The sequence below is a fragment of the Podarcis tiliguerta genome, assembly GCF_965153285.1.
Source record: "Podarcis tiliguerta genome assembly, chromosome: 8".
NCBI lineage: Eukaryota > Metazoa > Chordata > Lepidosauria > Squamata > Lacertidae > Podarcis > Podarcis tiliguerta.
In genome coordinates, this window is record NC_139541.1 from 31,312,084 (window position 1) to 31,339,286 (window position 27,203).

At 43.4% G+C, this 27,203-nt stretch overlaps 1 protein-coding gene across 1 annotated transcript; it reads right to left on the reverse strand.

Moving 5' to 3' along the window:
• Positions 1-1,329: 1,329 nt before the first annotated feature.
• On the reverse strand, positions 1,330-27,203 carry N4BP1 (NEDD4 binding protein 1). Its single transcript, XM_083451854.1, has 7 exons — positions 26,596-27,203; positions 15,297-16,987; positions 7,005-7,135; positions 5,962-6,058; positions 4,842-4,949; positions 3,476-3,583; positions 1,330-2,428 (listed from the first exon to the last, which is right to left on the reverse strand). Exons 1-7 carry the CDS (start codon positions 26,893-26,895, stop codon positions 2,095-2,097), a joined length of 2,769 nt encoding a protein of 922 aa, XP_083307980.1. The 5' UTR covers positions 26,896-27,203; the 3' UTR covers positions 1,330-2,094.

The following is a 27,203-nucleotide window of genomic DNA, read 5'->3' on the forward strand; positions in this document are numbered from 1 at the left end:
TGGGGACCTTGGCCTTACGCAATACACACAGGGTCTTAAGCAAAAGCACACAGTCCCACTTAACACAGATTTGTTATTCCTTAGGCAAGGGTAGGAAATGTGGAAGGTATGTTGGACTACAACTCCCATAATGCCTAATCATGGGGTCTGAAGGCACAGCAGCCACCACTTTGCTGTCAGTGTCTGGATGGGTGACTGCCTGAGAACCACATGTATACCCTGTTGGGTCCCATGATGGAAATAAGGCAGGATATGAATGTAAGAAAGAAAAACCTGAAGGGCATCATGCTGCCTATCCCTGCCCTAAGGTATGCTGAATACACAGTCTATTTGTAAATTTAAAGCCTCAGTGGCAGTTCTAGTAAACAGTCAGCCCATTCCTGCTGTGAATAGCCTCTGTTGACAGCTCACCCCTTAATGACTTTATTTCACGGACCATTAAAGATCAGCTCTTGTATTTCACCATTAGCTGGAGCTTCTTAATTAAATGACTCAATAGCTGTCACACACACCACAGAATCTCCATGCAGAAGCTTTTGCATTCAGCCCTCAGAAAATTCCAACAAACATTTGTGCTATCTTAACATATTCAGCATGGCTGTTTCTGCAAATTCTTCTTGCTCAGTGGAGGGAAGGTGGGTAAATAAACAGAAGCAGCTGGTAGACATGACTGTGGTTAAACAGACCGGTTTATCATTCTTTCAAGCGGAGGGGAATTCCTGCAAAGCCAAGAACACTTGTCAAGAGGCTTGTTTGACAACTGTTGGTGTGCTAAAATGGGGTGGGGGAGCAATGGAACTGTTCCCTTGACAATTACTTGTGCCATCTTCCTTCCTCTCCCTTAAGTTGAATTGTTAAGAGATGGTGCTCTTTAACAGTGCAACGCAAAGTTGGTGCCACTCCAAGTTTACTTTGCTCCTTGCATTCCTAAACACGCTTCTACTACTGGAAGCATGTGTGCACAACTACCCATTCTATGAAAGATGCTGAGATATATTTTAAAGGCAGGTTCTCCAACCCTGCTGTAGATGCCCTGCTTTTTCAGTGAGGGCCCATTCTAAGGTGGTTGTACACGTGACTTTCTTTACCCGCTTTTCCAACCATGAGGTCACGGATATATTCTCTCAGGTCAAGCCAAAGATGTGGTTGCATATTGTACCCCAAACACACTAAATCAGAGTTCAAATGGTACTATGTGAACCCAAGTGTTGAAGCACCTTGTAGCTTCTCACAAAGGAAGGAGGAGCACTCGGCTTGAGCAGAGCCAGCTTCAAAAGCTTCCTACCGGTACAAATGCTCTACAGCAACTTCATTGATATCAAGTGGTAATGCCATAAAACAAATTGTTTTTATTGCCCACTATAATAAGTTGGGAAGAAATGTTTCCTTCAAATGTTTTTTTTCCAAACTGAGAAACAACACATATTGTAAAAAAAGCTAGCAAACTAAATTGGACTACAATGGTTTTCAGGAAGTGACAAAATTCTAACATGTTCTTCCTGAGCATTCTCCAAAAGCTTCATTGGCACAGCTATCCCCATTAGCCTGTATTTGGACTGTGTGATATTGTAAAAATTCAGCCAATAGCAAGCCAAGGGCTTGCATGCAGTAGTCAGGAAAGTATTTTGCCTTAAGATGGAGACCTCCAGCACTTGCATGACCAGGATATATGAAATGGCCATAATTTGCTCACTGAAAATTCACCTCTGTCTATTAAATCAGGCAATGAGAGAAGAAATAATGCCCATTAAGAAACCTGCAAATATGAATTCAATTTTAAGCAGAACTTAGATCTGCGGTCAGATCTACTTATTTCCCAAATAACTTGAAGTTTTGTAAACAATTTTCAAGCCAGTCAGTCAGAAATAAAGACTTGTTTTCTTTTTTTAAAAAAAATGCATCAATACAATTTTGTAAAAGCAACATAACTTAGATGAATAAAAAAGGGGGATCAGTGAATCATCCAAATATTAACAATTTTTTTATACAAAAGGATTAAGTTTTGACTATTCACAGATGGCCTAACACCAGCTCGTATGCATCTTTACATTAACAATCCAAACTGCACAATCCAAAGCTTTGCGGTTGTGTGCATCAGCCCAAATCAAGCACCATTGCAGACAGGGCATTCATGTCCCTCATGTGGGGATGCTGGGCAAGTATCTCTTCTATCTTCTCCCTCTGCTCGGACGTAGGGAAGATTTTTCTCAAGGCTTCTCTTAAGTGGATTGTTTCTGCAGTAGATCTTGGATGCGGGGGGAGGGCTGGGTTAGCATGAGGTGCTGGTGGAAACATAGTCAAGGCAGGTACGGCACCAGGTAACGGGCTCTTTGGCAACTGTCCACTACCATCAGTTGGCATCAGGAAATGCGATGTCCCAAAAGGAGGTGGGCCGCCACTTCCATGGCCATGTTGGGGTGGAACACCTCTGGAGAACAAAAACAACATTTCAAACTAGGAAGGCAAGAGAACAACCATCTCCCATGTTTCCATGGGGTCTAAAAAGAAAGATCCTCTAAAACAGGCATAGGCAAACTCGGCCCTCCAGATGTTTTGGGACTACAACTCCCATCATCCCTAGCTAACAGGACCAGTGATCAGGGATGATGAGAATTGTAGTCTCAAAACATCTGGAGGGCTGAGGCTGAGGAAGCCTGATTTAAGGTTTAAATTTGTTAAAGAACTCTGGATGACAGAGTAATTTATTTTGCTTTCAGTAGAAAGTAACACTGATTTGACATTTCAAGTTGTCTCTTTCCACATTTGTCATTTAAAATCATCATCATCATCATCATCTTGATATGGCTGGTGATAAGGGAAGATGCACACATTTAATCATATTAAAATATTCCTCTGCATTTGATGGGACTTTTACAAGTCACCAATACAATTACAGAACTTTCTAACCTTGAAGTGCCATAGCATAGAAACAGCAGTTCAGATTAGACCTTGCTTTGCTTATGTATTCAACATTTTATGCAAGTCATTTTTACCTGACCTTTAAACACAATAAAGCACAATAAAGCTTTACATGATAAAGGACAAAGAACTGAGCCCTTCCCAGATGCAGACCGGACACAGGTATCAAAGCATGTGCCCATCGCAACCAAGCAGCAGATCTTCTAACAGCTGATGCAGCAAACCAGCTATTCATGAAAGTGCATCACAGCTCCAACTGCAGTGTGTCCAATGTCGTCATGTGACCCACCACAATCTAACATCAAAGGATGTTACCAGAACACTTGCCTTCCTTTTCTCGGTGTTACAATCCAATGTTATACAAACGTACTTGGCATCACCACACAGAGATAGCTGTGGTAACTGACGACAAGCAATTCCTCCTGCAAAACCACTGCTTCTTCCTATCTAAGGTCTTATGTGGTGTGATTTACATCTCATGACCTTCTCAGTCACACGAAGGGCTTTGATTCAATGGTGGCATCTGTTTTCCCTTAAGCCCCACAGGGTACTCTACCTGAAACGGGTTTCCTCCTGAAGGAAACGTTCTATTCCTGGTCCATTTCGTCCCAGAGGATCATCGGGAACCATGAAGAAGTCTCCAACGAAAGTGTACGGCAGCAGCCTGCAACACCAACACAGGCAGTGAGGAAAACTAGCAGGAAGGAAAGCAACATTCAGATTTATAGACAGAAGTAATCTCAACATTCACACACTATACAAACATACAGCTGGTGTTCTTTGGGGGGAGGGTTCTCTGGCAGGACACTATCAAATCATGAAACAGTCCTAAACCTGATGAGACCATAGGTTTACCTAGTCCTACATTCTTTACCCTTCCCTAATCTGATGTTCTCCAGACAACTGGAATCCAAGCACATAAGCCCTAGCCACCATGGCTAATAAGGATGACGGGAGTTGTAGCCTAACAACATCTGGAGGGCACCAAGTTGGGGAAGGCTGCTATACTCTAACTGGCAGCAATTCTCCAGGATCTTGAGCAGAGGTCTTCCCCAGCTATAGTATCAAAATCCTTTAAACTGCAGAGACACACAGGAGATAGAGCCTGGGACGTTCTTCATACAACATGTGCACTTTACTACTGAACTTCAATGCTTGTGGGCAGCACAAATTCAGCGGGCGGAATCCAGCCTCACAGAAATCCACTGCAGTTCTAATCCTAGGAAAGCTTTAGTTCAAAAAATGCTTTGTTGAATTGGGTCCTTTCCCAATCACCTGTTCCACATTGTATTGCAAAGATATATGGTAATGATGCCATTCACAGTCTCAGAATCTAAAAATCCACAAGAAGTTTCAACAGAGTGATTTCAGGAGTTTGCCTGTGAGATGCTGGGGACACATGATGGCCAAGCTTCCCTCTGCTCTATCCGGAAGTGGCTCACTAAGTATGAGCTCTCTCAGGTTATAAAACTCGTGAATGTGTGCTGATGGGATTTTGCCACCAGGGAATTCATGTTCCAGCCCTGGTAGAGAGCTGATTGGCAATTCAATTGCCCTGTGCCCCAAATCCAAAAACAAACCTGAGAAAGAAAGATGCAGAATTGGATAGGGAACACCAATCACCTCAACATAAAATGGGAGCAGGGAACCTGTAGTTCTCAGGGTGTGGCCACACTACAACTCCCATCACCCCGACCACTGACCGTGCTTGCTGAGGATAATGGGTGTTAGAAGTCTGGAGCCCAAGAACAACTATAGGGCTACAAGGTTCCCCATCTCTGGCAAAATCAATAAGACTATCTAAATTAAGTGATTAAGCCAAAACAACTTTTATCAGTCCCCCCCCCCCTAAATATTGTAACCGATCACTTGTCTACCTGCCCACTGCACATGTTTGTAACTGAACAAAATTAACACATTACCTCTTTTGAATAATCTCCCTCCAGGATGTGGACTCATCCACAAATTCTCTGAGATTATCATTGGTGACAATAACTCCTCCAGTCTTTTCAGCGAGATGTAGCAAAAACCTACAACAACATTTGTTGGGAGAATCAGCATCCTTGAACTGAATAAGTTTCTAGGCAACAAAGCAGCCATGTGCTACTGTGGATCGAGTAATCCTGGTTTTGTGACCCGCTGGAAGTTGCACAGGAAAGCAGCTGCTGTGCTTCCTAGGTGGCTGATGATTTGGCCACCTTACTAAAGCTAAACAGGTCTGGGTATGGTCAGGGCCTGGATGGGAAATGAGGATGATGATATTATCACTACTGCTATTATTATAGTGCTGCAGACCATATATTGTTCTGGGGATGCCTAAATCTGAGCTGGCCAGCATACAAAAAAACCACACATCTGTTGTTTCACAGAAGGCTTGGGACTAAACGATATGCAAAGTAGGTCTTTGGATCCTGTTCCAGGCATTACATCCATTACGAAACCTGGGCTATAGGTTTATAATTAAATTGGTTATTAATTCTTAAATTAAGGCAAGATAACAATGAATGTGTTCCAGAAAAGGTTTCTAAATAATGCAAATGCATCATTAAAAAAATAAAATAAAGAGGGTGATCAGCAACATTTTGTACCAACTTAGAACTGGACACACACAGGGACAGTGCTCAGTCTGCAGAACAACAGGGCAAGTCTACACTTTTTCCTTGACGATGAGCTGAATCATATGTGCATGAATGACGTGTGGCTGTTCAACACTTCAGCTTGGTCTGCACATGCAGGAAAAAGGTAACAAAACTGTGAGATGGTCAAGTGGATTGAAGAAGAGACCACAGCTCAGTGGCAGAGCCCACTCTTAGTACGAAGAAGTCCCTAGAATAGCTTCTTCATACATTCAAATTCAGAACCTGGAGACTTATATTAAGCGGAACACATCTCACAAAGGTATGCTATCTTAAAAGCAACACAGAATAATATGTTAACAGGACAAAACAGATGCGTATCCCATTTCCCAACTCAATAAATGGCTCCTCTTGAGAAGAACTAGGAGTCGCATAACTGTCCATCAGGTACACAAACTCTTTTTACCTGTCATCATGAGATGCAATCCTGGCTCCAAATACAACCCTTGCAGGGGTGAGTGCCAAAATACCAACATCCTGGAGCTGGGTTAAGAAATGCTGTTCTATTAAAATGAAAATAAAAAAGAACACATTGAAAAGAACTGAGTTTAGAAAGAACAGATGTTTTGTGCAGGATTTTATTTTGGCAGAAAAGTAACTATTGCAATGTACTATTATATTAAGTGAATCAGAGCATTCAAAGAGTGCCCATTATACTAACTTTTACAAAGGTCTGTTTTGTTATCCCTGAGCTGGGGATGGGGGGGAGGGGAGGGGAGGGGAGGGGAGAGAGAGAGAGAGAAAGAAAGAAAGAAAGAAAGAAAGAAAGAAAGAAAGAAAGGAAGGAAGGAAGAAAAAGAGGCTGAAAGAACAGCAAGCCCTTGGAGCTCCTCACTAAAATGGTATAGCCCCGTTCATTCATTTGTACAACCTCCCCAGAATCCAGTTTTTTGGTCATGCTCATATAGGACAGAATGTTAGGAAGATGTGCCGTTTTATATATAAAAGGTAAAGGGACCCCTGACCATTAGGTCCAGTCGTGACCGACTCTGGGGTTGCACACTCATCTCGCTCTATAGGCTGAGGGAGCCTGCGTTTGTCCGCAGACAGCTTCGGGGTCATGTGGCCAGCATGACTAAGCCACTTTTGGAGAACCAGAGCAGCACATGGAAACGCCGTTTACCTTCCCGCCGGAGAAGTACATATTTATCTACTTGCACTGTGCTTTCAAACTGCTAGGTTGGCAGCAGCAGGGACCGAACAACGGGAGCTCACCCCGCCGCGGGGATTCGAACCGCCGACCTTCTGATCGGCAAGTCCTGGGCTCTGTGGTTTAACCCACAGCGCCACCTGTGTCCCTTTTTATTTTATATATAAAATTAAACAAATCCAAATTGTTTACTAGGTACCAGCTTACTTCCAATAGTGTCATTTTGTAAATAAAAATTGAACACAGGAGATGGGAATTGTGAAACTCCAAAGCAAGCACAACCCCATTAGATCTTTTACCTGTGATGTTAGAATCTCTCCTTGTTCGCCACTGTGGGACAAACACAGTGATCTTTCTGTGGCCACGTTTCCAAAAGTAATCAACAGCTATTGCAATTCCCCGACATGAGAAGATCTTCTGTAGACCATGGCTGCAGAAAGGAAAGAAAGGAGCAGAGTAATGTTTGCTAATCATCAGAGTCTGCTTTACAACAAATCAACAGCTAAACATACAAGATGAAAAAGCATGTAAAGGTAAGAAGTGAACTGTTTGTACAAATGAAATGATGCAGCCCACCAACGGTACTCCTCACTGATTTATTTATTTGGGGGGGGGGGGTTAGCCAATCTAAAGGTCTATAGAATTTGGATGCTGGAAGGACGTTATATCAAAGTCATTTATATTGAAGTCAGTTGGGAAACATAAGTAGAAAAATTCTGTAGGACCGCCCCTCCCTCGGGCACCACGTCTTGCTTCTCCATGTTCAGTCATGAAGGCTTCCCATGCAATTAAGGACAACCATCTTCCAAGGTCCTTGATCACGCAAGAAACCCCCATGAGTAGAAAAGGCTCCCTGCTGCAGCAGCTACATGGGAAAGCTCAAAAGAGCCATGGAAAACTGCCCCCTTTTCTACTTGTCTTGCCCCTTAATAATTTTTCTCCTCCCCTTGTTTGTCCTGCTGCCGCTAACCTGTGACAGAGAAACATTTAGGCTTATGTAACCAGTCATGTTTGCGCAGGAACTCCCTTGGCAAAGCTAATACTATGTTATGCCACGCAGTGCTACATAAAAACAGAGTTGTTTTCTCTTGTATTGTCTTACTTCAAGGCTTTTAAAGCAGGGTTCCCACAGGCCCATTGGTGTCTCATTCCCACCATCTTATTTACTTTCCTTGTGGCACACCAAAACTGAACAACTTACTTGCAACAGCAACCCCTTCTGACCCCTTAGAGAAAACATTCTCCCTCCCATGGGGCCAAACAGCAGTCAGAGAAGTTGCTCTGGAGGTGGAAAACTGTCCCAAACCACCCCCTACACACACCAACCTTGCATTAGAGATTGCAGCCTGAGCAGCAGTTTTTTTTTTAAAAGGGAGTTTTACAAGGAAAAAAACCCCCACGTGACTATTATCTTGTAGTTTTAGCCTTATAGTCAATCACAACATTTCAAGATCTCTAAGAGGGTTGTAGTAACTCTTCGTTAAAATGTTTATTGCACACTCATGTCCTTGCAACAGAAGAGGGACTGCAAGCTTAGTAACTGGGAGGAACAAAATAAACCAGCTGTACGTGCTTCACTCTTGGTAGTTCTGTTTATTTAGACTTCCTTCCTGGTATGCTTCAAAGCTAGTTACAATCTCGAGGCTCAGCATGCAACAAGGGCAGATAAGGTGAGAGAAAGAGAAGCTTGCCCAAGGCCAGGTCAAGATATAGAGAAAGAAACAGCAAAACCGGCCGCATGTTGTACTAAATGTGGGCTTTGGAACTGGGAAGGCTGAAGGCCATTATACCAAACTAAGGTTGCATACACTCCATCCATTGAAAGCACATGCCCACTTCCTTGGTCTCATTGGGGGAAGTCATGTGCTGGAAATGTCCAGTGTGGATGCAGTCTAAGAAAACGGTGCACTGAAGCTTCAGAGTTGCTGTCATGTGCACTTTGCAGCAATATATGAACCCAAAGAAGAACACCTGCCACCACCTATTTCTTTTATTTCCTCTTTCCCCCTTGGGAAAAAACCTTGGAAGATTTGCTCGGGTATAATTTCCAAACCCTGCCCCAGGACACACTTGTGCAATGGGAGAAATTATGTGAGCCCAAACGATCAATCCGTAGAGGAGGCTGCCTTCAGAAACTCTGTAAGAGACAGTCCTTCAGGCCTGACCCCTTACAAATCAACATTCCACTGCAAAGGTGCATTTAACCACATCTCTGTCCTGGATGTAGCAAAATGAGCCAATCAATGCAGAGTTGCAATAGAAATATCTGTCCTCAGACAAAGCTGCCTGTTGCTTCTCAGCAGGAGTTGCAACTCAGGTGGGTTGGAGAATTGGCAAAGTATGATGGGCAAGGATGACTGGATGAAACGTCATGACTGACATACCAACACACAATATTTTAATCATGACTTTTTGGAACAGAATTTTCTACACTTTACCAGCCTGGAGCCTACCCCTCTACATTCAAAGACCATAAGGGCAAGCAATGCTTGAGCAGTTCAAGTCCTATCTAGTTCAGCTTTCTGGGACCTACAGTGGCCAATGAGATACCCCATGAAGTCCACAGGAGAATGAGGCAATGTTGCTCCCCAGCAAGTGATAATCAGTGGCCCTTTTAACCTGGAAATAACTTCTAGCTATAATTATCTCAAGGATTAATACCAAGTTCATTCAACAAGTGTGGGCCCATAGGTAGCCAAAATACCATGACTCCCTTCAAAGAGATTCAGCAGACTTGGGGGAGCACCAAAGTCTGTGGAAGTACACCCAAATAAAGTTTTTATTATTATATTTCTAAAGCAGGAATCTGAAGAACAGTCCACCAAGAACCAAGCATGATCGGGACATGGAAGGTGGACTCTGTGTTGAGAGGTGAAAAGGAGAAAATAAGGGAGATGGCATGGCATGCTGACACCCTGACACTACACTGCAACATTTTGTTGCAGATCCTATTTGTCTGGCTACCAGTCACTGACTTCTCTATACAATATCCTGAGTTACAGGAGGGGTCCACCAGATGGGTGTTTATTCTATTTATGTGCATATGGGAGAAGGATAAATAAACAGAAATTGAGGGTGCAAATAATCACCTCACGATACATAGATATAGTTATAGGTAGGTAGCCGTGTTGGTCTGCCGTAGTCAAAACAAAATAAAATAATAATAATAATAATAATAATAATAATAATAATAATAAAAAAAAAAAACATCATCATCATCATCTTGATATGGCTGGTGATAAGGGAAGATGCACACATTTAATCATAATAAAATAAAATAAAATAAATTCCTTCCAGTAGCACCTTAGTGATCAACTAAGTTTGTTATTGGTATGAACTTTCGTGTGCATTATTATTATTATTATTATTATTATTATTATTATTATTATTTTATATATAGATGGATAATTTTGGGAAAAAATAAATCATGAGCTAATGGCAGAGGCAAAACCACACCATAACTTTGCTTGGTTTACACATTGCATGATATCCACCCTTCAGTGATCATTGCAAAAGTCTCAAAATACCCAATGAAGGCCACACGCTTCCTTTAATAAGTTCACAGTTAAAACATGATGCATAGAATTATTACACAGTGTCAACTATTTGCATACCCTTCCCCATTAGTCCCAGTCTGGGCAAAAACTGGAATTTAAGATGAATCATAGTTGTGACTTTCATTTTACATCACTATTTTCTGAGCTTTTTGAAGAACTAAGAAATTGGTCACATCAGTGGATTTTTAATGCACCCCTCCCCCTTTGTAATAGCAGTTTATTCTGGAGTCCAGTGATTTCACAATGGTGCATTTTCCACACACCCATATTACAGGCTGCCCCCTCCCTGCAATATCACAACTGAAAATTGCTCCCCCTGTTCAGCTTAAAAAGCAGCATGGTGAGGCACTACAGCCTTGGCAACATGTGCTGAGAGCACACAGGCTACCTTATTTAGTCCAAGAGTGGCCAGCAAACTCTAACTCCCCTCAGCCCCAGCCAGCATGGCCAAGGATTGTGGGAGCTGGAATCCAACAACATTGGGAGAGCCCCATATTGACTACCCTAACTTGGCTCTTTAGCTTTTTGGATAGTGAACTTGGTGGTGTTAATATCAACTATTCCACACCACACTGACAAATTTACACTTATCAGTATGCTCCTGTGCACAATTCAGGGAGATGGCTTTATCTTTGTAGGGAATGAAGAAGAGCACCATGGATGTAATCCCTGAGAAACCTGGCCTTTCAGGGATAACCCAGGCCCTGCCTGAATATTCGTCTTTCAACTATGGGTATACTCTCTCCATTGATCTCAATGAATCTACTCAATCATTGATGAGTCTCATCCCTGTAATACAACCATGGCCATTACCCAGTAGTTTTGTGGAGGGGCAGGGCCATGGCCCCATTTGCAGCCCTGCACAGCAGCAAGCCGGGGGGGGGGGCAAGGTAGAGGGGGAGAAGAAAAGGATGATTGCTGCTACAATCAGGAGCTGGCATAGCAGTCAGGCCTGATGCCCCAATGCACTGGTAGCGTGACTGGCATCATATTCAACAGACCCTGGGCCAGACCAGCCTTTTCTTCATCCAAACACTTCCACTGGCTGCCACCAGCACTTTCGCCTGCCTCTTTGGTGGGCTGAAAGGGAAGCTCCACATCACTGGCAGTGGACAGTTTGATTGGCTGGGCAGAAGGACATGTCGACCCAAGCCACTGGCCCTGCTCTCAGATACAGCCCTATGGCTCCAAACCTCTTTTCTGGTCCTGAAAACATGGCGGCAAAAGTCTACCCAATTACACACTAACAAGTAAATTTGTTCTAGCCGATTACTACAAGGGCCTTGGAATAACAGGGAAATATTGATTCCTTCCTTTTCCTTTTACAAACTCTAGTCTATATTGGTATTTAATACAGATTTAAACATATTGGGCTACCTGTATTTAGGTTTCATCTGTTCTACAATACCTCCCCTCTCTAGCTTCCTCAGCATGTTTCTAACTACAGACCTGAGGCATACTATGGGCATCTTCCTAATGCGGAGATCATCCAGAGAGGCCCTGATCCAAAGGCCTAACATAGATGATACGTGTAACGAAACCCCAACCACTGCTTCCCCTACAGTAGGATAAATCTACAGCATCATCTTCATCACAAAAGCAGAGCAGCAGAGACAAGTGTGCTAGCTTTGCTCCCCCCATTGCTGTTCCAGGTGCTTTCCATGAGATGGAGGGTGATCTTCTGAAATGCAAATCCTACTCTTCTCAATGAGAGGCCAGAGAAATCCCCACTTCAGAACTTCATCCTCCACCTGGTGAAGGGCAATTAGAGTAGCCAATGGGGAGGCAGAGCCAACACACTAGTCTCCAATGTGTGTTTATTGTACTTGGATGTAGAATGCCTGAAAAAGGGCTCTTGCCACTTGAAAATTCATTTAGAAGAATATGATTTGTATTTCTTCTCAGAGAGGAAGAAAACTCCCAGAAAATGTTTTTCTTTCAATGGGAGAGGTATTTGCAAAAGAAAAGAAAAAATAACTGGGGAATAGGCTACTTAATTTATCGTCTCTCTCGTGTTCCAAGCATTTGCTTGGTTCTCTCCAAATGAATCCCTGGAATGAAGAAACAAGTCTCTGGAAGTTCTCTGGAATGAGGAAAGGCAGCTTGAGTTGGGAAAACAATTTGGAGTTGAAGGTATGGACAGGATTCAGGATGTACACCCAGAATTTCTCTACTCAAAATTTCCCTTCCCTAGGAAATTCAGCAATCAGGGCGGGTTTTTTTGGTTACACATATATTCATGCAATGGGTAGTTCCACCCTGAAGGCCACTGCCTTCAGGGGTGAGGTTGACATCTAGTGAGGTCACAGTGAACTCATGTAACACCTTCCTTCTGAAATTACCTGCCTGTTAGTCTGGATGTAAAAGGTCTGTTGTGGTTTTCTGGAGTAGTCAATACCTCTCTCTTTCTCTCAGGAAGCTTTTGGGCTGCAAGTTAGCGGCTAGATCTGATCTCTGCTAAGATGCTCACAGGTTCTTAATTTTGGAATTACTGCATGGCTTAGTTTTAATTTTAACTCTGTAATTTCACTGAAAGATGATGCAGGGATCCTACAGTTAAAAAGGAGCTCCTTGGGGAGGAAGGGCGGGATATAAATACAATAAATGATAATAATTCTGCTGCATCATTTCCTTGTGCCAACACAATCAAAAGAAATGTTTGCCCAACAGTAAGTGTGGTGTTGTGTAACATCTATTTGTTTCAATAGCCAATGGCTTGGGTCAAACTTTGGAGCAACTGTTATAGTGAACCTAAAAGAGGCTCTCCAGTGTTAACCAAAGATTATTTACATTCTGTGTTTTGGTAGGTAAGCAAATCCCCACTGCTATGATTTACGAACAAAACAAAACTGTCCTGCAATAACCTGTTCTAAAGTCAGTTACAGAAAAGTGGCATACAGTAGAAGAGAAAATTAGGTCTTACAAGTGCTGCAATATTCTGATTAAATTAGACCAGGAATGTGTCCCGATTAGTTAAGTAGCAGCTTCTGCATGTATTCATATAACTAGGATAATATGGAAGCTTATACCATCATCAATTTGCTAGCCTTTAGGGCGCTACAAGACTCTTTAAAAACAACAACAACGTATATTATTGAACACAAGTACTGTACTTATAAAAAATGCCAACCATAAACAAAAGAAGTAGTCCCACATTTCCATTGAACAAAATGGAATGGCTCTAAGGTGGCGTCCATGACACATGCTTGCATCATCTATACATGCACTGTGTTTTAGAATTACTATTTTTTTACTAGCTGAACAGAAATTGAATCCACCAATCAACTAAAACCCATCTAATTAATATGTCTTTAACTGGGTAACAACCCTAGTTTTAAGAGGGAGGGGCAAGTGTGTACAGGATCTTGATTTATTATTATAGACTATTGTTGGCATTGCTTGGTGGAGTGCTTAGTTTTACTTCATGCCTTTAGTTCAATACTACAGGTAAGAGGAAAGAAGGCTCCATACTACAAAAGAAGCTGCTACAGGATGGCATGTGTTGAGGTGGAGACAGTATTTTCTTTCTCTCCTGTAAAACTAGAACTCAAGGTCATGAAATGCAAGCGACTGACAGTAGACTCAGCAATTCAAGGTCGAAGAGCCCTAAGAGCAGCAGAGGATATCTGCCAAGCCCCAAGACCAATAGTGCCCACTCTTTCATTCACACAGCAATCCTCACTTTGTACAGGACAGCTAGAAAGGTGGGAACACTGAGGGGGAATTTTCTGCCTCGTCTTGTTTAACAGTTGGCAATTGAAGGTGTCTTGCTCAAAGTCCCCCCAAAATCTTGAAGCTGGCAATGTGGAGAAGGGCTCTCAATTGTAAGACAGCCCTTATCATATGGGGCCTTAAATAAATGTAATGTAAAAAAACCAAAAGAAATCCAGCTCCAAAATGCTGGCCACAAACATTTCAGGTTTTCCCAGCCATGTCTGGAATGCTACCGATAACCCTTCCTCTTCACACTTTTCACAAAAGACAAATAGTCTGACAATTTTTATTTACCCTGCTACTGGATTCCACCCTTCGTACAAGGAACTTTTCATGCAGGTAAGGCTAAGAGATGGTGACTTTTCAGAGGTTAATCAGAAAGCTTCAGAAATATGAACACGTATCACAAATATGACCGAGCCCATGAAGCATAGCAACAATGAATGTAAGCTGTTTGCTTGGAAGTCCCCAGCGCAAATCTTGTTCCAAAGGTGAACTTACTGGGTGGCCTCAGCAACCTACTCACACCCTCACCTGAGCTGTGACTAATAAAATTATGACCTTCCTTCTAGTGCTGTTGTAAGGATGATTAAGCTAACATATATGAAGCCCAAGGAACGATCTCAATCGTTTGTAGCTTTAATTCAAGCAAGTGGGATGATTTGAACCTTCCTCAGTGAAGCTTAAGCATGCATGATGGTTGTGAAAAGAGGCAAGTCCAAAACAGGGTAAAGAACTGGCTGAGGACACATAACTCAAGCATCATAAAGAAAGCACGAGTGACAACTGAAGTGTATGTCTTAAGAGTGTGCTACAGCTGGCTTGCTCAGAAATCAAACAGGATATTCCAGACTGGCACATGCTGCGGGAACTTTTGCTTATAATGCCAATGTTTTTCTGGTTAAGAAATTCATGTCTGGCCATCTCACTGGCCAAGCTTCATGTAACTATTGGCGTACAAAACAAGAGGTTTTCTTTACTTTAGATATCTGGATGTTATTCATTGCTACAGAACATTTAAATGGTCCAACATGTCAAAAGGAGAGAGAAAAGAGTCTGATCTAAATTTCCCACACCTCTCACCAGGAAAAGCTATGTGTTCGTTTTTTCCACAATTTGTATACGGTGTCTGTTTGATAATGTGTGGTTTGCTATGCCGAATAAAGGATCTTGATTGAAAAGCTATGCTAGTGCTGGTAAAATCTGCTTCCCCACCCCACCCTGGCTCTAAATACATGCACTTTTTTGTAATTCGGCCCCCCTCCCACATCTGGTTTCACTCTGAAATGCTACTGAAACCCAACAGTCATCAATACTCACGCAATTGCAACATTGCTGCCATCTATTACTATGTACTTTAAGTGGTCTCTCCCTGGCTCATTTTTCAATTCCAACTTGTATGGTGTTTTCAAAGATTCTTTAAACCTCTGCATCCCAGTGACTGAAGGGTCAGCATGATGACTGTATGACCCTCCTTTTCTCCTTTCTGAGGAAGGGGCAGTCATTTGAAGATGCTCTAGGAGATGATTTGTTTTTGGGGGTGGGAACTGCCTGGCTCCAAGCTGCAAAGGATTACATCGTCCATGCTGATCATGCTTCGCAGATGAGGGGTCCGGACATGCCTGAAGAACCATAGTTTCTTTCTCAACTGGTGGGTGTGGAGTCTCCGAGCCACCCCTTGCTACCAAGCCGGGCTCTTTCGGTTTCCTGCCTTTCACTACCCTTTGCATACTATCACAAGCATTCACATGACCGTCACTTTCTATATCATTTGTTTGGGAAATACGAGACTGTTCATAATAATAGTTTGAGACTGCTTTACTGCAGCCTTTGTATTGTGGATTTTGGCTTCCAGAAAGAGGAGTCTGGTTTTCACTGTTTGATATATGCGGTTTGTCTTCAACCTTGCACTGTGCTCGTGGAGCAGAGGTCATGTTTTGTTCTGCATTCTTTGGCTGCTTTAATTTCAGACCACGGTCCTGCTGGCCTTTACTGCTGGAGCCACCTTTATCTTTCTCTGCCCAAGTCCCAGCAGTCCAATGTAGGTCATCAACCTGGTTTTTCTCTTCGGGGACCTTTTTGCTCTCTCTTTCAATTTTTTCCAAAAGCAGTAGAGGCTCAGCCAACTGTCCGAGGTCTCCAATCACCTTCTCCACAATCTGTTGTGAGTAGCCCATGCTTTTGAAGAAGTTCACCAAAATGTTGTATTCCATTTCCTCACTTATCTCATCACCTTCTTTAGTGTTCAAACCCGGACCATCCATCTCGCTGCTTTCATCAGTGACCAGATCAACCACTACTACATTGTTCTCTAAAGAAAACTGTTTCTTTGGTAGCCTTTCCTCAGCATCTGATGACCTCCTTTTACATGACTGCCTCTCTTTGCACGCAGATGTCTCTAAGGAATTCAGTCCATTTATAGGTAAGAAATGTCTTTCTGGAGCATCAGGGAAGAGAGTGTCCATTTGCTTTGCTAACTCAGTGACTGGGGTACCTGCATTGTTTCTTGCTTCCTCCTGACCTGTTCTGCAGTCATTGTTCATTGCAGACCGTTTCTGTATTTCATTGGGAAGAAGTTCTGGAGTCCCATCAAAATTGGCAGGGTCTACATTTTTACCTTCTGCTTTCTGGCTTTCGCTCTGTGCAAGGCTAAGTAGTTCTCTCTTCAGTGAGCTTGGTAAGATCAACAAGTCCATCGTGTATTTATCCGCATGAGCTTCAACAAGTTGTTTGAACTGTTTTTTCACTTCTGACTCTCTGCTGTTCAGCAGACTTGTGTTGTTTCTGAAGAGACTCACAAACTGTTGAACGTGGCTTCTGGCCATGACAACAGGTTCAGCACCACCCTTAATGTTCAGGGTCCCTATTTCCACAACAGTAATATCAGCACAGGTCCCCTGAATAAGGCAGTTCAAGAAGAGGCTCTGGGCTCCTACAAAAATACAGTGCATGTCTTTGGGATAATGCTCCCTCTCTTCTAATTCAGGTTCACAAATTCCTTTAATATATTCCTACAACAAAAAGGAAAGAAAAATTAGAGAAACTGGCATCTTTTAATTCAGATATCTACTTGCAACACAATTCACTTCCCTCACTCCTTGAAATGAACATCACTCAAAGCAAATCTGTTAATCAAGGATCTAAGGGTCACCTAATATACTGGAATCACTGGCAGTCACCTCCTGGTTATATACACGTATGCACCATCACCATTTTATTTGTTAGGGAGAAAGGGAGAAAAAGGAAGTAGGAAAGCAGAAATTCAGAAACTGGAAATGTGTCCTGGATCTAAAAGGTTGACAGTTCCTGTTCTAAGGTTAACTTCACCACATTGGTTAGAACAAGCCTGTCAGAGATGAGGATTGAACTCAAAGGATGCACTTCCTCCAAACCTAATTATAATCACCCACCAACAGGTGAATTTCAGGGTCCCAATGCGTACACATGTAATTCCTGACTGTGACATGCAACAGCAGCCTTGCAAAGGCCTTCCTTCTTGCTTATTATTATGCACCAGCTTCCTGGCCCTGAAGATGGATGGGTTTACACATTTTTACGAAATGATGCAGGGGCGCCTTAGGCCGCACTGGAACCCTTAAAAGGGCCTTTATGTTGGGTCAACCCTGTTTCGCCACCAGCAAATAGAAAAGGGCCAGAAAAGCAGAAACTGCTCAACAGCAGCAATGACGCTGCCAAGTTCTGCCACCAATTTAAGAACAGCAACATTACACAATGAGCCAGCTGGGGTCCTGTGAATAAGAATTTGTTACTGGCACAATGAATGTTCAGTTATTTCCCCATCTTTTTGCTCTGCACAGGAGCTACTGCTGGGCCTGAGGAACACGAACTATTTTCCAAGGCTCTCTAAAACCTGTGCTCCAGCTCCCCGGAGGGTACAGTGAACTACAGCACCACAGCAATTTGGTGCCCTGATGCTGTAGAAGTATTCTCACACTAAAGCACCTGCAGAGACACCAAAACACACTGCAAAGGAATCTGGGTCACACTGTTTACATTGGGAACTTGTGAGGCCTTGAACACTCTGAGAACTGTAGAAGGCTGCACACTGCATGGAAAGACTGATAATGCGAGACAAGTTGTATTTACGGAAGCTTGTATATCATTACAGATCTCTGTTAATAACATTTTCTCATGGTCCACTCCTACACTTTGTTCTAACCCCCAGCCCCCCAAAAGCAGGACAAATGGTAAGCTGAGAGAAAAAGTGACTAACCAATGAGCTTCCTGGGTGAGCAGAGATTTGAAACCATGTCCCCCCTTAGCACTGGCTAAGAATGTATTTATCATCTGAATAAACCATACTTTTATATGTTAACAAACAAGTTAATTTTATGGCAAAACAAGTTATGCATTTTAAGTTCCTGAAAGTAACAAAGTGACTTTCCATTTGTAAAGTGTGCTAAAAAAAGAAAACGTTTGCATATTTTCCCATTTCCCCCAAAAGTTTCATGTCCCCTGGAAAAAACAAACCAATTCCCATTAAGTCTTCAAAATTCTTGGAAATTTTACATTGCTACTGATAGGCTTATCCTCCAAGAATATATCCCATCCCCCCCCCCCCAATTTACAGCTGTTCAGCTCTGAAATCACTTACTCTTTTAGAAAATTACACAACCTGCAAGATATGAACTACTCATTGAGAAATTCCCATGACCTTTTTGGCCTTCCTGAAACTGGTGGAAAACAGGTATTCCATGGAAGATCTCATTCTATGTCCACTTTTCAAGAGAGCTTTCCTCTTTCTTGAAAAAGCAGCCCTGTCGTGACCACTTTATTGAGGAAGGTGCAAGAGACTTATTACAACAAACAAACCAAAAAACCCAAGGGCATTTCCATTCAGGAACCGAACTTTCTTTGCACGTGCAATCTCCAAGAGCACATACCCTACCCAACAGAAACATAGGAAGCTCCTTATATCAAGTCAAACCATAGGCCTGTCTGTTAGTAGTTAATACTCACTAGTACTGTGGCTTTCCATAGTTTCCAATAGGAGTCTTTTCCAGTCCTATCAGTAGATGCCAGGGACTGAACCTGGCAAAACATGTGCTCTGCCACTGAGCTAAGGCCCTCAGCCTCTACAGAATTCCTAAATCTAAAATATGAACATGTTTAGAAGAAGCCTATGTAAGAATCATTCTCCCTCCCTCTCCCAAAGAAGTCCAATGACATGTTACCAAATATGCCATTTTCTCCTTGTCACACCTATCCCTAGTTTGCAACTATGGGTCCTAGGAGAGTGAGAAAGAAGAAGACAAGCATGCCCTAGTACCATTTCAACATAACAGTATATTTCAGATTATGAGAACAAAAAGTTTAATATAAACTCCAGAAATAAAGTCTAGCAGCATATATTCAAATCATGAGCACATACTACTGTATTGTATTGTATTGTATTGTATTGTATTGTATTGTACTGCATTCAGACAGAGTTGTACAGGGTGAGTCTTTTAAAAGAGGCTTCATGGAACATGTGTACAGTCGTACCTCGGGTTACACATGCTTCAGGTTGTGTTTTTTTTTGGGTTACGGACTGCTGAAACCCGGAAGTACTGGAACGTGTTACTTCCGGGTTTCGGCAGTCGCGCACACTGAAGGTTGCGAACGTGCATCCCGCACGGATCACGTTCGCAACCCCAGCGTCCTCTGTACTCTGTATCCACGGGGCATCTTTTAAAGGACCTATCCTGTACTTCTCATACTAATATCCCCAACACAAATTTTAACAGCTTTGAAGAGGTTACTTATAAACAACGGAAACAATACAAACTGCAACATTATGGTTTTACCCCTTAAAAAAAAATAGCATGGTATATTTCTTAGTAATAAACCCACAATTGGGCAACTGCTTGAGGCAAAAAGAAAAGATCCCGTGCTCTTTTGCATTGCTGTTCTTGTGCCTACATCCAAGAGAGTACTGAGAAGGGAAACCAGAAATGCGTGTTTTACTGTAAGGTAACTTGCACACAGAAATGTGTGTGTCACTGCAATGCATCATACAAACAACTGTATTTGATGACTGTCTATTCAGAAACTTTGTTTGGTTCAGAATGCTGTGGTGAGGTCATAAATGAGTTTTTGCCAGATGATCATGATATGCTGGCATTTCAGGATCTTTCACAAGCCCCCAATTCATTTCTGGATGCAATTCAGAAAGCTGCTTTTTAAACATACAGTTGTACCTTGGAAGTCGAACAGCCTAGTTCTTGAATGTTCTGGCTCCTGAACGATCAAAACCCAGAAGTGACTGTTCTGGTTTTCGAATGTTCTTTTGGAAGCAGAATGTCTGATGGGGCTTCTGCAACTGCGCTTTGGTTTTCAAACATTTTGGAAATTTAACGGACTTCCGGAACGGTTTCCGTTCAACTTCCAAGGTACGGCTGTATAAAGTTTTAAGTGGCTGAGGTATCTGAAGGGCAGTATCCTTGCATGAATCTGTTGGGCTTAAAACTTAATTCGTCTGAGTGCTCTAGTGCCTCGGCCTTTGGGTACTAGGTTGGTGCATATTGATAGAAAGAGGACCTTTTTTTTGCAACAATACCTCATTTTCAGAATACCCTGTAAATAACCTCAAACTATATTCAACTGTGCCAACTAAACCTAATCAACCTGTGAGCAAAATATGTCAGGGAGACTGTCATGGCCATCTTCACAGCTGCTGCTTCACCATCTCCCTTCTGTCACAGACACCATTACAACTAACTTCCCTGTGAACATGAGGAGGAGGAGGAGCCAGCAAGGCAACTGGCAGCACCTCCACCTCTTCAGATGGGCTATTTAAATACCACACACAAGTTTTACTGCTCTTAAAGGTATGCCACTGCTCTTAATTTACCTTAGGTTGGGATTGCCAAATGGTGCCTGCGGGCACCATGCATCCTCAAGTACTTTCCTGGTGCCCACAAAACCTCAGTGCCTCCTTCATTCACCAGCCTCTTTATGATGAGGTGGCAAGGCCCCTTTCCTTCAAAGCACAAAAAGGTGCCAGAGGAAGTAGGGTAAGCAATACTATTTGCCACTTCCTCTTCTAGCTCTGTGTGCTTCTCAAGGCTCAGATAGGCACCTGAGAAACTGAGCAGAAAGGGGAGTGACGGAAAGGATAAGAGGGAAATAGGAGCTGAAGGGAAAATGGAATAACCAGGGAGGAGTGGAATGCTTGCTGGATTCAAAAGGGAGAGCGCAAGAATAATAATGTAGTGCCGGAGAAAAAGAAATGTGACTTGGAGAGAAAGAGGGGGGGGGGGGTGAATCCAGATCTAGTAAAACAGATTACCGTATTTTTCGCCCTATAGGACACACTTTTCCCCCTCCAAAAATGAAGGGGAAATGTGTGTGCGTCCTATGGGGAGAATGCAGGCTTCAGGAAGCTCTCCGCAAGCTGTGAGAGAGCTGTGCGACTGAGCAGCATTTCTGCTGATCTAGAATGAGTCTGGGTTTGAACTCAAAATTACATACAGTCGTACCCTGGTTTTTTAACAGCTTAGTTCTTGAATGTTTTGGCTCCTGAACACTGCAAACCCAGAAGTAACTGTTCTGGTTTGCAAACTATTTTTGGAAGCCGAATGTTTGATGGGGCTTCCATGGCTTCCGATTGGCTGCAGGAGTTTCCTGCAGCCAATCAGAAGCCACGCTTTGGTTTCCAAACGTTCTGGAAGTCGAACGGACTTCCAGAATGGATTCTGTTCGACTTCCAAGGTACAGCTGTAATTGGCAAAAACAGCATAAGCCTCAGACACATTGAATATTTTTAAGGAGTAAAGCAAGTGTCATTCTGTGGGTTTTGAAAGAAGCTGCATGTGACTATAAATATATCCTGTGTAAAACTTATTTGTGGTTTAGCCATGTCATTACTTTGTGGGCTGATCACCTTTCCTATTTCCCACAATCTAGAGACATTACAATAGCTCACACTGAAACAGAATTGCTTAACTCTGTGGTAGCAAAGCAATTCTCATACTTTAGTCCAGGGCTGGAAAAGTATTTCCAAACTAAGAATGGACAGTTATGTAGCCAGGCCTAAGGATTATAAATTCAAACTTATGGGGTCTACCTGCCTCCCTGTCCCTCCATGTGAACAATAAAACACACAATTCTATGTCAAAAAGTATTTTTTAATCCTCACTTGACACAAGGAAGGGGAGAAATATTCATGTCACCTTATTTTTGGTAGGTAGAAGGATTGTAGTTCAGTGATTTTGCATGCAGAAAGCCCAGGTTCAATTACCTGCCTGAAACCCCAGGAAGCCACTGGAGTCAGTGCAGAACAACCTTTAGCAACCTAGAGCCCTCCAGATGACTTAGACACCTGCTGTTCTTGACTACTGACTATGCTTGTCTATGCTTTGTGCCTATGCTGAGTGGTAGAGGGGGGTGTGTGTGTGTGGAGAAAACTGCTGTTTAGGGAAACAGATTCCCATTTCAGGGTACATGCAACTATTTTTATAATGCTTTCAATGCCAAATGCTTAGGCTCTTAGGCAAATCAGGGGTCTAACAATTGTAAAACCTGATCACAAAGACAAACACTACACTAATGGGTTTTTTTGGCGGGGAGAGGAAGGAGTGGAAGGTATACTTCCTACCCAGAAAATGTACACTTCCCCCACTGCTAAAAGTCCTAAGGCAACTCCCCCATTATGTTAGTTCTGAACACTTGAATAAGTTGTATGAAGGGAAAGGAATTTACTTGCCTGATAGGAAAGCAAGACACACTCATAAGGATGTATGGTCAAGTATGTCGCCTATATAAAGCACTAAGCAGCTTCTCTATAATTCTTTTATTTTTTAAAGGGATATATAAGCATATCTCTTTCCATACATTCAAGAACAATACCATTTAAAGAAAATCTTTTATTTGGCTGAAGCAAAAAAATAAAATAAATAAATCTTATTCCATGCATAAAAACATATAAATAACAATTTTGCAAACCGATGGGTGGCCCAAATTTCAATCCCCTCCAACCTAACAACTGGCAATCACTCCAAAGCTTTTCCTGTCTCCTTCGCCTCCTTCATTTTGGGCACTATGTGTTGGCAGTTCTCTGTTTTCTTATTGGGCTGGCACCATTTCCACAACTCACAAATTGCTACTAACAAGGTTCTACAACTAATTGGCAAGTGCTGGCCCCATGTATTTGGAAATTCATCATGGGCCAGGATTTGCCAGTTAATTGCGGAACTAGAAATGAGTATGCAATACTGCTGAAGGGCAGCACCATCAAGGCCACATGTTTCTCTCCTTCCATCTGTCACCCACATGCTTATTTTTTGTGATAGTGGCACCCTAAGTACCTGCTGGCCAGCCACCAGCACAGGCTCCTGTTCCACTGCATTTTTTTTTTTTTAAGAAATCTCTTCCTCCTCCCTCTACACAGTATACTCAAATATTTGTGTAACTGAGAAGTACAAACAGGTATCAAGAAACGTACACTGAGTCCCCAGATTGATGGTCAGCGTCTTGTTAGTATCAGCACATCATATGCCCAGAGGGATACAGTCCTGGTTGAGGGCAACCTTATAAATCTCAAAAAGTCCAGCAGAAGAAAAGAGTCTTTTGCTGATTTTGAAGATTACAATAGAGAAGGCTTGGCAGTTCCCCTGAAAGCAACTCCCACTACAGCAAGCTTTAGTTCAGGTGGCAGGAGCTGAATTTGTAGATCATGCTGTTGAGGACCCCAGAAAAGGAGATAGAAGAGTTTGGATTTGATATCCCACTTTATCACTACCCGAAGGAGTCTCAAAGCGGCTAACATTCTCCTTTCCCTTCCTCCCCCACAACAAACACTCTGTGAGGTGAGTGGGGCTGAGAGACTTCAGAGAAGTGTGACTAGCCCAAGGTCACCCAGCAGCTGCATGTGGAGGAGCGGAGACCGAACCCGGTTCACCAGATTACGAGTCTACCACTCTTAACCACTACACCACACTGGCTCCACATAAGATAAGTTAACATGGTGCCAACTGAGTGTTAACATTTAAAAATTGTTAAAATTGATGGGATGCTGCCAAGGCAGATTCATGACTTTTGTCCATTACAAAATTTTACATAGCAACAGCTCATCCTGAAACAGCAGGCTTCTCACACTTGTTGAGTGGCTCTAACACACCCTGAGCCCTCAGAATAAGGCATGCTATAAAGCAAATATATCCTCTTGTGCTTATTTTCTACACACCCAAATACATATAGTTTGCCTTAACTAAAGAGCCTCGTTTTGCATGGGGAACATGCTCCTGACCCCCTTGCGTGTCAGCGGAGCATGCATCAGTCCGCCCCATCGCCACGCATATAGGATAAACATAAAACAGTTGCTGCCTGTATTTTTAGATACACACAATAAGATGCATGTGCATTTTGTTGACATACATTGTGCACAAGAGAAATACTCTATCTCAAGGCCTTAAGGCCACTGAGTTATAATCATGTTCTATTGTACCTGAAGCTATTAACCTCCTTGAGCCCTTATGGTAAGGGTGGGCAAAAACCATTCTCTTGTCAGGTGTAAAATATGTACAGCTCACCCGGGTACTTAGGATAGGGTGTTCTATAAATCCCTTTTCCGCATGTCTATATGTGCAAGCACGTATGCACACACACACTTGAATGAGGAAGAAGGAAACTCATTTACACCCCACCCTATCTCATGGACTCAAAATGAGTAATATATACATACACACTAAATTCTATTATTTGTGTGTGCACAGACAGATGTGAATGTGTATGTGGGTGCTATATGAAAGGAAATGAATGACCCAATGAAAATTGGCTAGTTAAACCTTACTTTCATATATTGTAAACCAGCATAAGATAGTATCCCATTAGGACAGGCATAGGCAAACTCGGCCCTCCAGATGTTTTGGGACTATAACTCCCATCACCCTAGCTAGCAGGACCAGTGTTCAGGGATGATGGGAGTTGTAGTCCCAAAACATCTGGAGGGCCGAGTTTGCCTATGCCTGCACTGGGATCATAACCTACTTGTTAGCAGAGCTGCTTGGTTGCTTTAATGCTATGATATAATAACAGGTGTTACATCACACACACACAGTAAGGCTATCAACAACTACTAGTCAAAATGGCTATGTGTAGCCTCCAGGTTCAGATACCATAATGCCTCTAGTTTTTTTCCAGGAAACCTTTGGATCATCCCCCTATACTATACCTTAATGTAACTAAGCCAAAGCACATGCTGCTGAAATATCACAATCTTCCCCGGCCTTCATTCCCCCCATCCTCCGTTCCCTGTGTATAGTTTAGATTTTAAGCCCCCAGGAGAGGAAACTGTCATATCTGTTTTTTTCAAAAGAAAACCATTTACACACATGGTGCCATAACAATATCAATTGCTGGGAAGCAACAACAGGAAAGAGTTCCTGCCTTCATCTATAAGGAGAAGGGATGTAGCTCAGTGGTACACCATCTGCTTTGCACGCAGAAGGTCCTAAGTCCTGCTTGTAGGCTTCTCAGAGACAAGGCGGGGAATACTGGACTAGAGAGACATTTGATCTTACCCAGCATGACTTGGGCTTTCTTTCTCTATTTTACACACAATATACCAAGGACAGGGGAGCCTGTGACTGTCCTTATGTTGTTGGACCCCAACTCCCATCAGCCTAGTCAAAATGGACAACAGCCAGGGGTTGTGGGAGCTGTAGTGCAACAACATCTTCAAGGCTACAGCCTCCCTACCTCAGCTATATACAAATACACAAATACAGGAAGCTGCCTTATACTGAGTCAGATCATTCATCCATCTGGTTCTGTATTGTCAACCCTGACTGTTAGTACCACGGTTTCAGTTGGAGGTCTTTCCCACCTCTCCTTTGTGATGGAAGGGTTTGAAGATTGGAGCTTTTACATGGAGGCAAATGTTCTGCCACTGAATCAAAATCATTTTCCTATATACACAAATATATCGCAGCCCTATTAAAACAGAAGCCATCCAAAGTTGTGGTGCAGTGTTGGACTAAGAGCTGGAAGGCCAGTTTCCCCACTCAGCTATGAAGCTCTCACTAAGTGACCTCTCGCAAGTCACTCACTCGTAGCCCAACCTAACTCACAGGATTATTAGGGAGGAAGTAAAGTGTACTGTATTTGCCACCTTTAGCTCCTTGGAGGAAAGGTGGGATATTCATGTAAAATTTAAATGCACATACCCTTGACTGCCTACTACTATGTGCTGCCTGAAGAAGCCCTTTATTTCATCTGCCCTGAACCCTCCGACATTCATCTGCACTGGATGTCCTCTGCTTCTACAACCTCACAGGGTTGTGGTGAGGACAAAGAGCAGGAGGTGTAGTGGTGTGCCAAGCAGAAGCCTGGAAGAGACCAGGATTCAACCCCCACGACTGGGCCATGAAGCTCACTGGGTGACTTGGGGACACGGTCACTTCCTCTCAGCCTAACCTACCTCCCGGGGGTTGTTGCTATGGGGATGAAGGGGGGGGGAGAGAAGAACTGAGCTCCTTGGGAGTAGAAAAAGATGGTCTGTAAAGGAAATAAACAAACCAACAAACAATGGATAAGCAATTTTGAACTGCTTTGGAGGGATGATAAGGTATGAATGCATTAAAACAAATAAGATATTAACACCCCCCCCCCAACATACCTTGGCGGCCCGAACGTCCTCCCGCTGGCCTCGGAGGCTCAGCCAGATCCTGCGCCCGGCGGCGGCGCTTTGCTGCTGCCCGAGATCTAGAGCGGCCCAACCGCCGCTGCTCAGCGACCCCAGGATGGCCAGGCGGACCCGGAACAGGCGTTCGATGCTGGCGCGGCTCCGCTCCAGGCAGCCGTTCTTCTCCGCCGGCGCCGTGAACTCGTCCAGCACCGGCTCGGCTCCGAGACCTTCCGGCGGCAGCGCGCCTGCGGCAGCAGCGGCTTCGTTGCTGGTCGTAGTGAAGGTCGCCATTACAGCGGCGAGGAGCGGCCGGAGGAGCAGAGGCGGCGGCGGCGTGAGCGTTGCTGGCGGCGGCCGCCCCTGCCGCTTCCCATCGCTTCGGGCCTTGCGAGGGAGTCAGGACAACAACCCCATCGGGGAAACTCCCCCCACCGCCCTGCCCCACACCCCGGAAGCGCTAATGCCTCATCGCTATGCAACGGCGACGTCACCATGAGGCGCCGGCGCGACACACAGAGCTGTGGCGCGCGGGGGGGGGGGAGGGGGGAAGGAGGCGGCGGTGCGTGTTTCTCAGTTACTCCTCTGTGATGGCTAAGGGC

Coding starts and splice junctions, on each gene's coding strand:
- N4BP1 (XM_083451854.1), bottom strand. CDS start 26,895: ATGGCGACCTTCACTACGACCAGCAACGAAGCCGCTGCTGCCGCAGGC. Junction 16,988..26,595: donor AGGACGTTCGGGCCGCCAAG/GTATGTTGGGGG, acceptor TTTTTGTTGTAG/GAATATATTAAAGGAATTTG. Junction 6,059..7,004: donor GAGAGATTCTAACATCACAG/GTAAAAGATCTA, acceptor TCATTTTAATAG/AACAGCATTTCTTAACCCAG.